This window comes from Populus euphratica, unplaced genomic scaffold (genome assembly GCF_000495115.2).
Source record: "Populus euphratica unplaced genomic scaffold, PopEup_1.0 scaffold3383.1, whole genome shotgun sequence".
Taxonomy (NCBI): domain Eukaryota; kingdom Viridiplantae; phylum Streptophyta; class Magnoliopsida; order Malpighiales; family Salicaceae; genus Populus; species Populus euphratica.
Genome location: NW_011503180.1, coordinates 1 through 12,591, shown reverse-complemented (window position 1 = coordinate 12,591; position 12,591 = coordinate 1). Strand labels below are relative to the sequence as shown.

Here is a 12,591-nt window from a genome sequence, read left to right as displayed (position 1 = left end):
TATCGTATCAGAGCTGAAAGAAAGCATTTCAGTTTCTGGTATTCAATGGATGATAAATCAAAGCACGAGGCCGGGTTCAACCCCAATGTTTAGTGTGACAGGCAGTCAGAAACTATCTTTCGGACCAGTCCGAATTAGGTCAGAATGCAATATGTGTCTGTCTAGAAGAAGTGAAGTCCTAAATAGTCGTCAGAATAACTGTCCCTAGGGATTTGTTGCCTGCTGTTTGCGTATGTTCTGTCCTTTGTCTTTTCCCTCTCTCTTTTTTTGTTCTTTTTCTTATTTTTTTGTTCCTTTTCTTTTCCCTCTTATTGTTATGCTTAGACATGTGCTTTGTGTCTGTTGAAGATGTTACCAGTTCCTACATCTCTGGTCAGGCTTGTTCTACTGCCTTTGTAGACATCCCCATGAAGGATGATTCTTGCATCTTCTAATTTTTATTTATAAGAAAAAAAAATCACTTCCCCAACTCTTAGGGTCCGTTTAATTTATTCGGCATATATATATTTAATGATATTTTCTCGGTGGTTATCAAAATTTATAAAAATAAAAATAAAATTAAGTAACATTTTATGTAACCCACAGTTATAAACTTAGGTTAAAATTCACGTGAATGTGATTTGATATAAAATCTAACCGGCTTTTGGCTTTTGGCTTTTTATTAAAAAGAAAAAGAAAAAGGGAGATAAGAGATCGAGGACAACCGAAGAGAGAGAGGAATGAACATCTCAAAGGTCCACCATGATTCACAGGATATGTTCCTTTGACAAAGTGAAAGACACATGCCAATTAAATGCCAAAGCAAATGAAATGTTCAGAACATTAATACACAGATATGTTCTTTCTTTTTTCTCGCAGGTAAAGAACATCAATTTGATGTAAATTGTGAGTTTTACTGCGATGGAATTATTGAAATTAGATTGATGCCTTGTCAAAACTACTAATCTCAAATTAGATAAATAAGTAATCATTAAAAGATCAGTAGTATATGAGTTGAATTAAACATAGTTTCAGCTATTAAATTGATGGCTAAATATTAACATGTCATAGGTAAGCTAAATCTGTCAGAAGAAGGTTCTCTTTAGCGCAACCATTCGTGTGCAAGATCCACTAAAGAATAGAAATGGAAGAAGAAAGCAGGTTGAGCGCATCCTTCGAGGTTTGGGATGTGGATTCTATCCATTGCCGTTCAAGTTTGCTTTAATTTGGAATGATTAGATTAAAGTTTAGCTTAATGTCTTGGTCTATTAGAGCTTCTCTTATAATTTTTAACAATCTTCCAATGCTTATAAGAAATTGAAAAAAAAAACCACCAAAATATTTTATACAAAGATGGAATTACAAGCTAAAAAACTCATGGTAGCATGCCCTTTTCATATAAAAGAAAAAACGGATATTAAAACACAAGAACTCACCGTATACTGGTAAATCAACACTATAAGCACAGGAACTAGTGATTAATGGTGCAAACAACTACAAAGGATACAAGGTGCAAAGCCACTAGGCTTTTTAACTTAATACCAAGACTAAACACCAAGAAAGAAAGGGGCAACATTTCAAGAAGCATTTTTTATTAGAAATTAACCACACATTTAGCTCACCTTAGGTAGTTCCATCTCTATCTCGCAAAATCTTCAACCGGTATCCAGATGCGCATCGTCAGCTTTCTTTCAGCCATGATACGATAACTCCTGACAGCATTTCCCTCCACATGCATTATCAACTTAACTCTATCTCCTTTCTTCAACCCTTTCTCTCGAGCATACCTCCTCCATTGGCCAGACATCCAAGGTTTTTTATATCTTCCCACGTTGCGAATGGAGACCTTGAATCCCCATCGCTGGCCTAGCGTGTCCATGGCAACAAAATTGAAATAATTTTGACCAGCAGGGATGGGGAAGTTCTCTAGGCTTTTCCTAGGAAATTCCATTCGATTATTTGTTGCATCACTCTTGGACACTGATTTTTCCATTGCCACCTTCTCCATTTCTAGTAAATCAGTAGGGCTGAGATATAAAAGAAAATAAGAAGTTTTATTGGCCAAATTATTTGGAATTATTTATAGCGATCAAGGAGGCAATGTATAACTTTATGTCGTTATCCATAATAGGGCCGGGGGATCCACATTAAAGTGGGCTCAAGAAAAGAGTTTCGGTTGAAGAAAAACATTCTGGCGTTATCGTGCGATATAGCGCGATAGATGTACAAAGCTCGAGCGGTAGACTTGATAACTTTGTAGATTGACTGCAGATTTTTCTTTTTTCTTTACCCTGGTATTCTCGTATCCTTTTAACAGATAATAGTCTTATTCAGAGTTAGTGGCTGCAATTTTCAATAAGTGTGTTTTTTAGAAATTAAATTTATATTTTTATCCTTTCAGATATCACTGTAACATTTAACAATTTTATTGATGGATTAAATTTATTAGTATGAGATCACCACTTCATTGATAAATATTTTACCAACTAAATCCCTAACAAAATGAGTCTATTGCTATACCTTTCATCATCAATTTCATATTTTGTTACTAATTTTGTCAGAAAAAAATACCACTAGTTTTACAAATAAAAAATGCCGGCAAAAAAAATTTCTAGTTGGAAATATACCAATAAAAATATTTTATTAGTGATAATGACATGTAAAGTAAATATTTTTTAACTCTTGGTGAAATGACGATGGAATGTTTCTGTTTGTGAAGACGTGGTGATTGTGGCATTTCCAGTAAATATTTTTCAACTCTCTGTAAAATACTGATGGTGAAATTCCACATGTACATCTGTCAATAATATTTATTAAATTTTTTTAAAAAAATATTTTGAATAAATAATATAAAATTATATAAGTAAATAGTAAAAAAAACTATCATGCAAATAAAATTGCATTAAACATCAAAAATATAAAAATGAATTTAAATATTATTAATCCAAATATTCATTACAAATTTAATATGTTTCCAAAAAAAATTCAACTAAAACAATAGTGGAGCGGGAGTAGGAGGAAGAGGTGGTGGAGGCTAGTCGTTCCCGAGATGAAATGGCCAAAAAGGAGGCGCACATATATCATCCATTTATGATGTAATTTTCATGACCATTTGACGGAGTTGTTCATAATTCGCCGAGAGTTGCTTGTATGTTTCAGTGAGATGAGCCATGTGTTGCTGCAAGGCCATGATCTTCTTAGATTGGGTGCTCAATATTGATTGGTAGCTCTTAACAATTGAGGCATTATGGGTCGCCCATAAGTTCTCAGCCATAATGTTAGAGAGCCTGTACACCTGATTTTTATCAGGTCCACCAGGCGATCCTACCTCCATTCACAAATCCAGATTGATCAAAGGATTGTCCTCATATCTCTCTATCAACCAGATATTATAGGTCTTCTAAAAATTAAAAAAAGAAATCATAATATTCAATTTAAGAAAAATAATAACTTACAAAATAAAATGGTTGAACGAACATACCATAAAGTGCTTAGCGCAGTTGTCAACAAATTGTTGACCATCTTTGGTAGTCTTCACTATACACGTGCGACTCTAGAAACAACTCCATTGGACTTGACTCATATCCAAAAGACGTAGCCTGTAAGAAAAAAATTTAATGAAGTAACAACAAATTAATTATTGATATATTTCATTTAAATTAATCTTACCATTCATTTTGCATGTGCAGCAAATGAAAGGGAGCTGCCAATGTACGTGGTCACCGAACCATGAATTTATTGGTTTCGTTGTCGACACTGGATTGTGAGCATCGTGTGAACCGCTTATACATCATGTGTTCAATATATTACGGCTATATATCCTCCAGGATGTATTGCAGTTTGAAATCCCTTCAGACCGCCATGTCATTCTAGCCATATAAATCGTTATCTCTCATATTTGTTTTTTGCTTTTTTTTTGTGCTTCATATAAAAAATCACGCAACTTACTTCTATAGTGACAAATTATATTTTTAAAATAATTTTTTTTTTTAAAATATCGTATTGTTTTCAATGTTATCTAGTTGCTGTGTGATTTTCCCACACCCTCCTTGCAACATTGTCATACGCGTTGTCCCATTCGAATTTATGCTGTGTATAAATAATTTATTAAAAATAAGTTGGAAATTAGAAATCAACACCAACTTAACCTGAAATCTTAAAAACCATGCATTAATATAAGGTCACTATTTAGGATGTCTGGAAACCTGATTCCATTGAAATAATAAAATATCAATCAACAATTTAAATGTCGATGATATTACTCAGGTGACTTCAATGTTTGTGAATCTAAAAATAAAATAAATTAATAAAATATTGATTAGTTATTTATAAATTATGTTATAATTAAAAAAAATTAAAATTGAACCAAAACAACCTTACATTGAAAGGTCATAATTTTAATGTGCCTTATACTTGCAGGTGAATTGATTCAGTTGTGAAGGCATATAATCTCTGCGTTGCGAAATTGCGCTGAAAGCGGCAGTATCGCAAGTCAACATAGGTGACTGTTCATGATCGGCACCTAAGAACATGTCATCTTTACTGCTAGAAGAACTAGTGGCGATCATATGTAAGTGAAAAGCTATTGATTTCGTTCTACACATCTACCTAAAGTTTTGAAACTTGCAAATATTGACAATAACCATAATCAATTTGCAAAAATATTGGTTTACCTCTAGATTATCCAACAAACAAATTAAAACTTCTTATAAATATTCATTATCAATTATCAATGTCCATACAAATTTATACATATAAATTTATGAAAATTACAAATTCACAATAGCATTGATAAAAATTAAAACGGACCCATTAAACAAGCTATTAATTATTTCTCCACAATACATATAATTTGATGATTCAACAAAATTTTAACAATTTACAAACAAATACAATATTACAAAATCTAAAACAAACCATAACAAATATAAATTTATATATTCATACTACAAGTTTGTTTGAGAAATAACAATAAAACATGTATATACACTAATAAAATACATATACTAAAAAACAATAAAATTAACATTTAAATATTAAAATTAAAAAAAAAATTGCTTATAAAAAATAATAAAATTTATAATAAGAATATGGATGTTGTAACTACAAACTTAAAGGAATATGAAACATTTATGCCCGTAAGTTTTTGTTTGGAGAATTTTTCTTTTTTCTTTAAAATAACAGGGGCACAGAAGAAGTTGTATTAATTCTTATCTAGCTAGCCATGGAACCAAAGCTAGCAAGGATTAATTTGTATGAGAGCACAAAAGAGCTGATTAAGAATCTAAAACATACTGTGCAAACTATACAAGGCAGGAAAAAAAAAAAAAACACCAAACACACCAAGCTGCTACGAACACATAAACTATAATATAATACTATATATATTCTAAACCCACGCAGAGGTTATATTTTATTTTAATAAAATATTTTATACATAGATTTTTATATATATATATCTTTGTATTTAAAAAAATTCCAAGTGAATATAAAAAAATTTATGCATCTATAAAATCAAATCAACTATATATATTAATAAATAAATAAATAACCATGATATAAAACTAATTATTCAAAAAAAAAATTTTATCATCTTCAAAAATAAATTTTATTACTAGTTTTATTTTAAATTGATAAAATTTTATTGTATTATATTTTTTATGCTCTGTCTATAATATTTTTTATTTTAGTGTTGATGAATAGTCGAGTATAAATATTTTTAATTCTAGTATTAATAAATATTACATGAAAAGAATATATGATTTTTTTAATTTTGATATTAATGAATATTAAAAGTAATATTTTAATTTTAATATCAATAAATATTAAATACTTCAAACAATGTTGAATTGAGATTTTAAATTGGTCTTTCATTTTGACATGAGAGAAAGACCCAAGTATCCACGTGTATGAGAGAAGAGAAATCCTATGGCATGCGTGCCATGTGCATCGTAAGTTAATTTGCAAGTTGCACAAATAATTAACTTTTTAAAAAACAATAAATCTCATGAGAGAGGTTCTCTTTGATTTTTTCTTAGGAAATTATTTAGAGAGCATGCAGATATATGTGATCACTATTGGTAAGCAAACGTGAGCAGATTTAAAATTTTGATTTATCTGGTCAAACTCAAATAAAATCTTAATTTAATATTAAAAAATATTTTGATTTTGTTTTTTATCAAAACAATGTTATGTAAAAATATTATTTAAAATTAATTCAATTAACATGATAGTTATACCAAGCATTCCAAACTCTCAATTAGTTCAGGTCCCGAGCCAAAAGGAGAAATCATGCAAAAAACGTCAGATGATGAAATGAGCTGACGTGCCTGTCCCCCTTGTTGAATTAAGAGAACAAAAATTGCTTTAATGATTCTTTTAATGTCTCAGCACGCTTGCTACCAATAAAAAAAATCCATTAATAAATATAAAGATTGTTATAGTGTTTATAATAATCATGCTTAAACTTATGTTGCTACCTTTACGTTGCTTTTTTAAGTTTTATAGCATTTTTCTAGGTTTAGATTTTTTATTAGGTTCATGGGTTTGCTGACTTTAATAGATTGATATTTATTCATTAAACTTTATCTTAAATCTTTGTTTTCCAAGTTATTTCAGTAAATTAATGGTTTTTATATGAATTTACATACCTATTGATCTTTAATATAAGATTTTTATGGTTTAAAAACTTGGATTTAAAAGTTGTTCATCTTCGTTTCTTTTATTTTATTTTTTGTATGAAATTAAATAATTATGATATTTGCTTAATTATCGTGATGACTCATCCTTATATATTTGTTTTAATAGTGTGTTTACATATACCTATATCTTCATTTCTATTTGATATAGTCTATTTTCAAATCTTTGTTTTTTTATATTATGTTTGTAACGAGTCAGTTCAAAATACATTATGTGTCTGTCTTGAAGAAGTTAGGTCCTAGCTACTCGTAAGAACAATTGTCTTCGTGAATTTAGTGCTTGCAGCCTGCCTTGGTGTCATGTGCCTGTTGTATTTTATTTTATTTTTATTGTATTATGCTTTAGATAGGTGTCATGTGCTTTGTGTCTGTTGGAGTTCTTACGGGTTCCTACATCTTTTGCTAGGTTTGTTCTGCTGCCTTAGTAGACATCCCGAACAGGGATGATTACAGTTGTGATCATTTTCAATTTAATATGATTTTGAGCTAAATAAATAATAAATTAAAATTATTTTTTTTTCAAGTTTTTCAATTTATCCAAACTGGGAACTAGTTTGAATCCTTCAGTTTAGTTTAGTTTTTTTTTTTTTTTGCAAACTAGTTTAAATCAAAATTATTTAGTTTTTTCACTAGAAATTATGGATTCTGTTTTCATTTTATTTTTATTTTCATTTATTTTCTGAAAATCTTTATAATTTGATTATGCTTTAGATAGGTGTCATGTGCTTTGTGTCTGTTGGAGTTCTTACGGGTTCCTACATCTTTTGCTAGGTTTGTTCTGCTGCCTTAGTAGACATCCCGAACAGGGATGATTACAGTTGTGATCATTTTCAATTTAATATGATTTTGAGCTAAATAAATAATAAATTAAAATTATTTTTTTTTCAAGTTTTTCAATTTATCCAAACTGGGAACTAGTTTGAATCCTTCAGTTTAGTTTAGTTTTTTTTTTTTTTTGCAAACTAGTTTAAATCAAAATTATTTAGTTTTTTCACTAGAAATTATGGATTCTGTTTTCATTTTATTTTTATTTTCATTTATTTTCTGAAAATCTTTATAATTTGATTGGTGTGGTATGATTTTTATTCTTTATAACAAAATCAGATCACCGAAGTCTTTTTATTCAAGAGTCAAAGACCAATATGATTGGGTGGGGACATAATCCTCCCGGGATCTGAATTTATCTTTATTAAAAATAAAAAATATTATTTTAATATATTTTTAAATAAAAAATTAAAAAATAATTATAATTATATTCTCGACATCCGCAATTAATGCATTTTTCTTTTCTCCTGATATATTGAGAATGGTAATTGTGGTTTAATTAGATTTTTTTTTCCTAAGAATAATTTGATTAGATAATTAGGTTAATCACGACAGATGACTAGAGGGAGCTAATTTATTTCTTATGCACTTTAATGCGCGCGGCCATCGTCACACCAATAGAATCCAGAAATGAAGTAAAAATAATATTTATAAGTAATTAATTGTCATGTCAATCACCTATCTGTTTATCTAATAAAATTTTAAAAAATTCAAACAATTTTAAGATCACACTTATACGATTTCAATATATTTAGAAGAATAAAACACCTCATGCTATTTTACTCATAATACCACACTCCCTCTTAATCTATAGATTCATAGCGTAAAACCTCAGTGTGTTTATTTTATAGATAACTTTTATAATTGTTAATTAAAAAATAAAATTAAAAAATATAAATAATTATAGTTAGTTAGATTTAAATACTTATTTGATAAAAATTATAGTTAAGATTTATGTACAATAAAAAAACATGTATAAAATATTTAGTGAATGTTTGATATTGCGGTTGGAAAATATTTTTGAAATTTTTTTTTATTTTTTTAATTTTTTTTAATTAATATATTTTTGATATTTTTATATTATTTTGATGTACTAATATTAAAAATAATTTTTTTAAAATAAAAAATATTATTTTAATATATTTTGAAATAAAAAATATTTTGATAAACAACTACTACTATATTTCTAAATTTTAAAGTGTTTTTTACTTGAAAATATATTAAAAAAATTTAAATTTTTTAAAATTATTTTTAATATTAACACATTAAAATAATTATAAAAATAAAAAATATAATTTTTTTAAAAATATTTTTAAAACATGAAAAAAAACATGGAAGAAAGCCGAAATCACAAAACGATATTGTTGATGGCATCATGCATGATTGATCTATATTGAAATTAATACACTTAGTGACTGTTGTTTCTCCCCACTTCTGTGGGCTGGGTCGTCAAGGCCCAAGTAATAACTAACAAGCAAGTTCATAGCCCATATACTGAAATTCAGACGGCTTCACGGTGGCGACATGTCCTCCATAGTACTGCTGCTGCTCCTCCAAATTGAATGGATAATCAAGGGTGTGTGCTGCCAGGCCCTTGCCTTCCCTCCAGCTGCTCTTCAAGGCCCTTTTTACCTCATCGGTAAAGAATTTCCTCTTCTTCTGTTTTTATTTCCCCGAGTTCTCGATCAAAATTTAAGCATCACCAATTAAGCTTTGCTGCTCTCTAAGGAATTAAAACCATCCATTTAAGAGGGCTAGCTGCAGGACCGGTACTGGATAAATTTGGAGATGATTGCCATAAACCATTGGATCAATATGGATGCCATTCTTCTTCTATTTTGGTGTTTTTTTTTTTAATAAGGGAATGATAGTTTCAAAGACACTATAGTAGATGAAACAGGAGGCAGGATCCACAGCATCACCAGAAACAACATTGCACCAACTGAGCCTCGTAATTCACATTGATAAATTAAGTATGGCAACACGACAATGGAATGATGAAGATAACAAGCGAGTTGATGCTGGAACCATATATGCAGATTACCTTTAAAGTCACAAGCACTGATGGACCAGCGTAGGGCTTAAACCAACAGCTCAGACACGAAATCTATTAGCTACAAAAGTAGAATATTCAACAAGAGGCAGGGCTTTCATTTATCCATACATACCAGCAGGTTTCTCAAGCATTTTGAATGAACAAAAGTCCCTTCATCAGAAAAGGCAACAATATCTGATGCATGTTTGAAACTTCGGAGGGGCCCAAATCACATAATCATTAGGCCCTACGTACAGCGTAGAAGCACAGGCACCTTTCGATTACTCCTAACGTCAATATCGCTTGGCCCTTTCGGGACAGTAATTGTAACCTTCTATCACATGGGCTAAAGCTGATCATGTTCTTCCTGAAAAGGCACCGAATAAATCAAGTTGCCCATTACAAATTGACTCGAAAAAGTTCTTTTTTGTCCATTTATTTTTTTAATTTATTTTTTATTCTTTTTAGTGTTTGACATTTTTAATTTTTTATCTAAAAACTCTTTTTTTCTTTCCCTCTGAGTTTTAAAAATAAAAGCCAAAGTAGCTAGAAAACTAGAAAAAAGAGTGTAAGTTGTTAGCTGGGGGAGAAAAAATAAATCTCTATGTCAATACATTCCTTTCAATAAAAGAAGTTTTATTGAAATGTTTGTTTTAATTTTTATTTTTCTAGAAAAAGCGACTGGGGTACTTTAAAAAGTATTTTTGAATTAGATTTATGTTTTAGTTTATTTATTTTGCTAATTTAAGACAAAAATATGTTTATTAAGGTACTTTTTAGGGCATTTCATAAATATTTTTAAATAAAAAAATAATTGAAATAAATTGAACTATAAATGATTGAGGTTGAATAAGATATAGTAAAAAATCTAACTTTACTATTATTGAAGATGAATTTTATATAAGGTATTTATTTAATATGATAGAAACTTGATTTTTTAACCACTTGATACTTGACACCTATCGTAATGATAAATGACTTGTTTTATCGTGACCTTCTCTTGAATTCTCAAAGCTTTTATTGCTCCATCCTTGTAAGGGCAGAGAACACATCACTATCTCGGTTGTGCTACCAGAAGTTCTGGGGAAGCCGAAATAGAAGAGCACTCATTATGGAGTGAACTTACTACTTAGATGTTTTCAGCAGTTATCCGCTTCGTACTTGACCATCTAGCGTTTATTGTGAGTATAATAATTGATATATCAGAGGTGCGTCCTTCTCAGTTTTCTTGTACTAGAGAAATGTCTTCTCAATACTCTAACGCCTATACTAAATATGGAAATAACTGTTTCACGATGTCCTGAATCCAACTTATGTATCACTTTAATGATTAGAGATGACTTTTTATTTGCTAGTATAGAATATATTTTTTATGATATATGTTTTTTTGAAAAAATCAACAAAATTTATCTACTCTAAAAGCAAGCTCACTAGGTCCGAAAATATAGGCTTTTAAGACCTTTATTTATTAATTTATTTAAATAAAATAAATAAAATTAATTTTTATTTTCTTAATGAGATTATGATATTAGTAGCTGCTATTTTTGTTATGTTCTTTAGGATTTTTTATAATTTTGTTTCTTAAAGCATAATCATAATTGAATAAATAACATTATATTTGATATATTATTTCATTAAATATCAATTAATTTAACATTTATTTTATAATGAGATTCTTGCCTTTTTTTTTAAACGATGTTAGAAATCATTTTGTTAATTAGTTTATGTGAACCTTTTATGCTTTTAATTTTCTATTTTATGCTTATAGTTGAGAATTTTATGAAAATATTTGATTTTATTTGTTGTTTATCATGTGAATACCTTTCTTGATATATAATATTAGAACTAATTAAAAAAATAGGTTCTAAAAAGTTTTTCATGACATATATAAAGTGGAAAATATATCATTTATGTTATTATAAGCTATCATTTAAAAAACAATTATTTTATCTAAGTAAAATTCAAAAAATAAAAAGAAGAGAATTAATTAGATAACTGGTTTTAAAGGAAATAATTTTTTTTGTATCTTATTTAAAATCATTTATATTTTTTTGTATTGATTCTAATTGCTTACAATTTTTTATTAGATTAGAAACCCATGAAAAAATATTTTTTTATTTGAAAGAAATATATTAATAAAAAAAGAAAGAATTGTACTAGAAATTGTTTTCATTGGATTTGAAATAATTACTTACAAGAATTATTTTATTTTTATATTATTAAATAAAAAAACTCCAAGGGCTATACGGACATTATTAGATATCTTAATTTGTCTCAAGGTATTGGCTCAATATTTGGTTAGTGTAAGAAACATTTTTTAATATTTATGGTTATAAAATGCTTTGTTAACATGATTGCATTTTTTTATTGGTTGGTATGTATTATAACCTTGTTTGGTTTTTTAGTTTTAAAAGAATATTAAAAAATATTAAAATAATATGATAATAATTATTTTTTAAAGTGTTTTTTATTTTTAAAATATGTTAAAATAATAATTTTTTATTTTTAAAAAATTATTTTTGATATTAACATATTAAAATGTTCTGAAAACATAAAAACATATATTAATTTGAAAAAAAATTAATTTTTTTTAAATATTTTTGATAAATATAAACACATAAAGCTGTGCCCTATATATACAGGGACAGGGTTTTTCTAACACCTGCTGTTAATGGATGCCACTGTAAGGTTTTTACTCACAGTAAGAAGTCAGGAAAAGCCCATTCGTGAGTCTTCTCCAAGGATGAGTTGATTCGAAGATACAATTGCAAGACTTGGTAAGTATTTATCCAGTTGAGTAACCATCACCGTCTAGGCATCTAATACATGGTGCCCTGCACGAGTCCGTACCCCGCCAACTCACAGACAAATCATGTTTGTATTTCACATAATCCCCTACCCATTCTCTAGTATTTCTAGGTGTGGGGAAAAAAAAAAATAAAAGAAGAAGAAGATTTCTTGTCTGTTTGTTTAGATTACATAAATATTATTTTTTAGAGTGTTTTTTATTTAAAAATATATTTAAATAATATTTTTTTAAAAATTATTTTTACT

The 12,591-nt window shown here is 28.4% G+C and overlaps 1 protein-coding gene across 1 annotated transcript; it reads right to left on the bottom strand.

Moving 5' to 3' along the window:
* Positions 1 to 1,618: 1,618 nt before the first annotated feature.
* LOC105119681 (uncharacterized) lies at positions 1,619 to 1,987 on the bottom strand. Its single transcript, XM_011017849.1, has one exon. It carries the CDS (start codon positions 1,985 to 1,987, stop codon positions 1,619 to 1,621), a length of 369 nt encoding a protein of 122 aa, XP_011016151.1.
* Positions 1,988 to 12,591: the final 10,604 nt, after the last annotated feature.

What these genes read in the sequence shown, in the direction of transcription:
- LOC105119681 (XM_011017849.1), bottom strand. Translation starts at nt 1,987, where the DNA reads ATGGAGAAGGTGGCAATGGAAAAATCAGTGTCCAAGAGTGATGCAACA.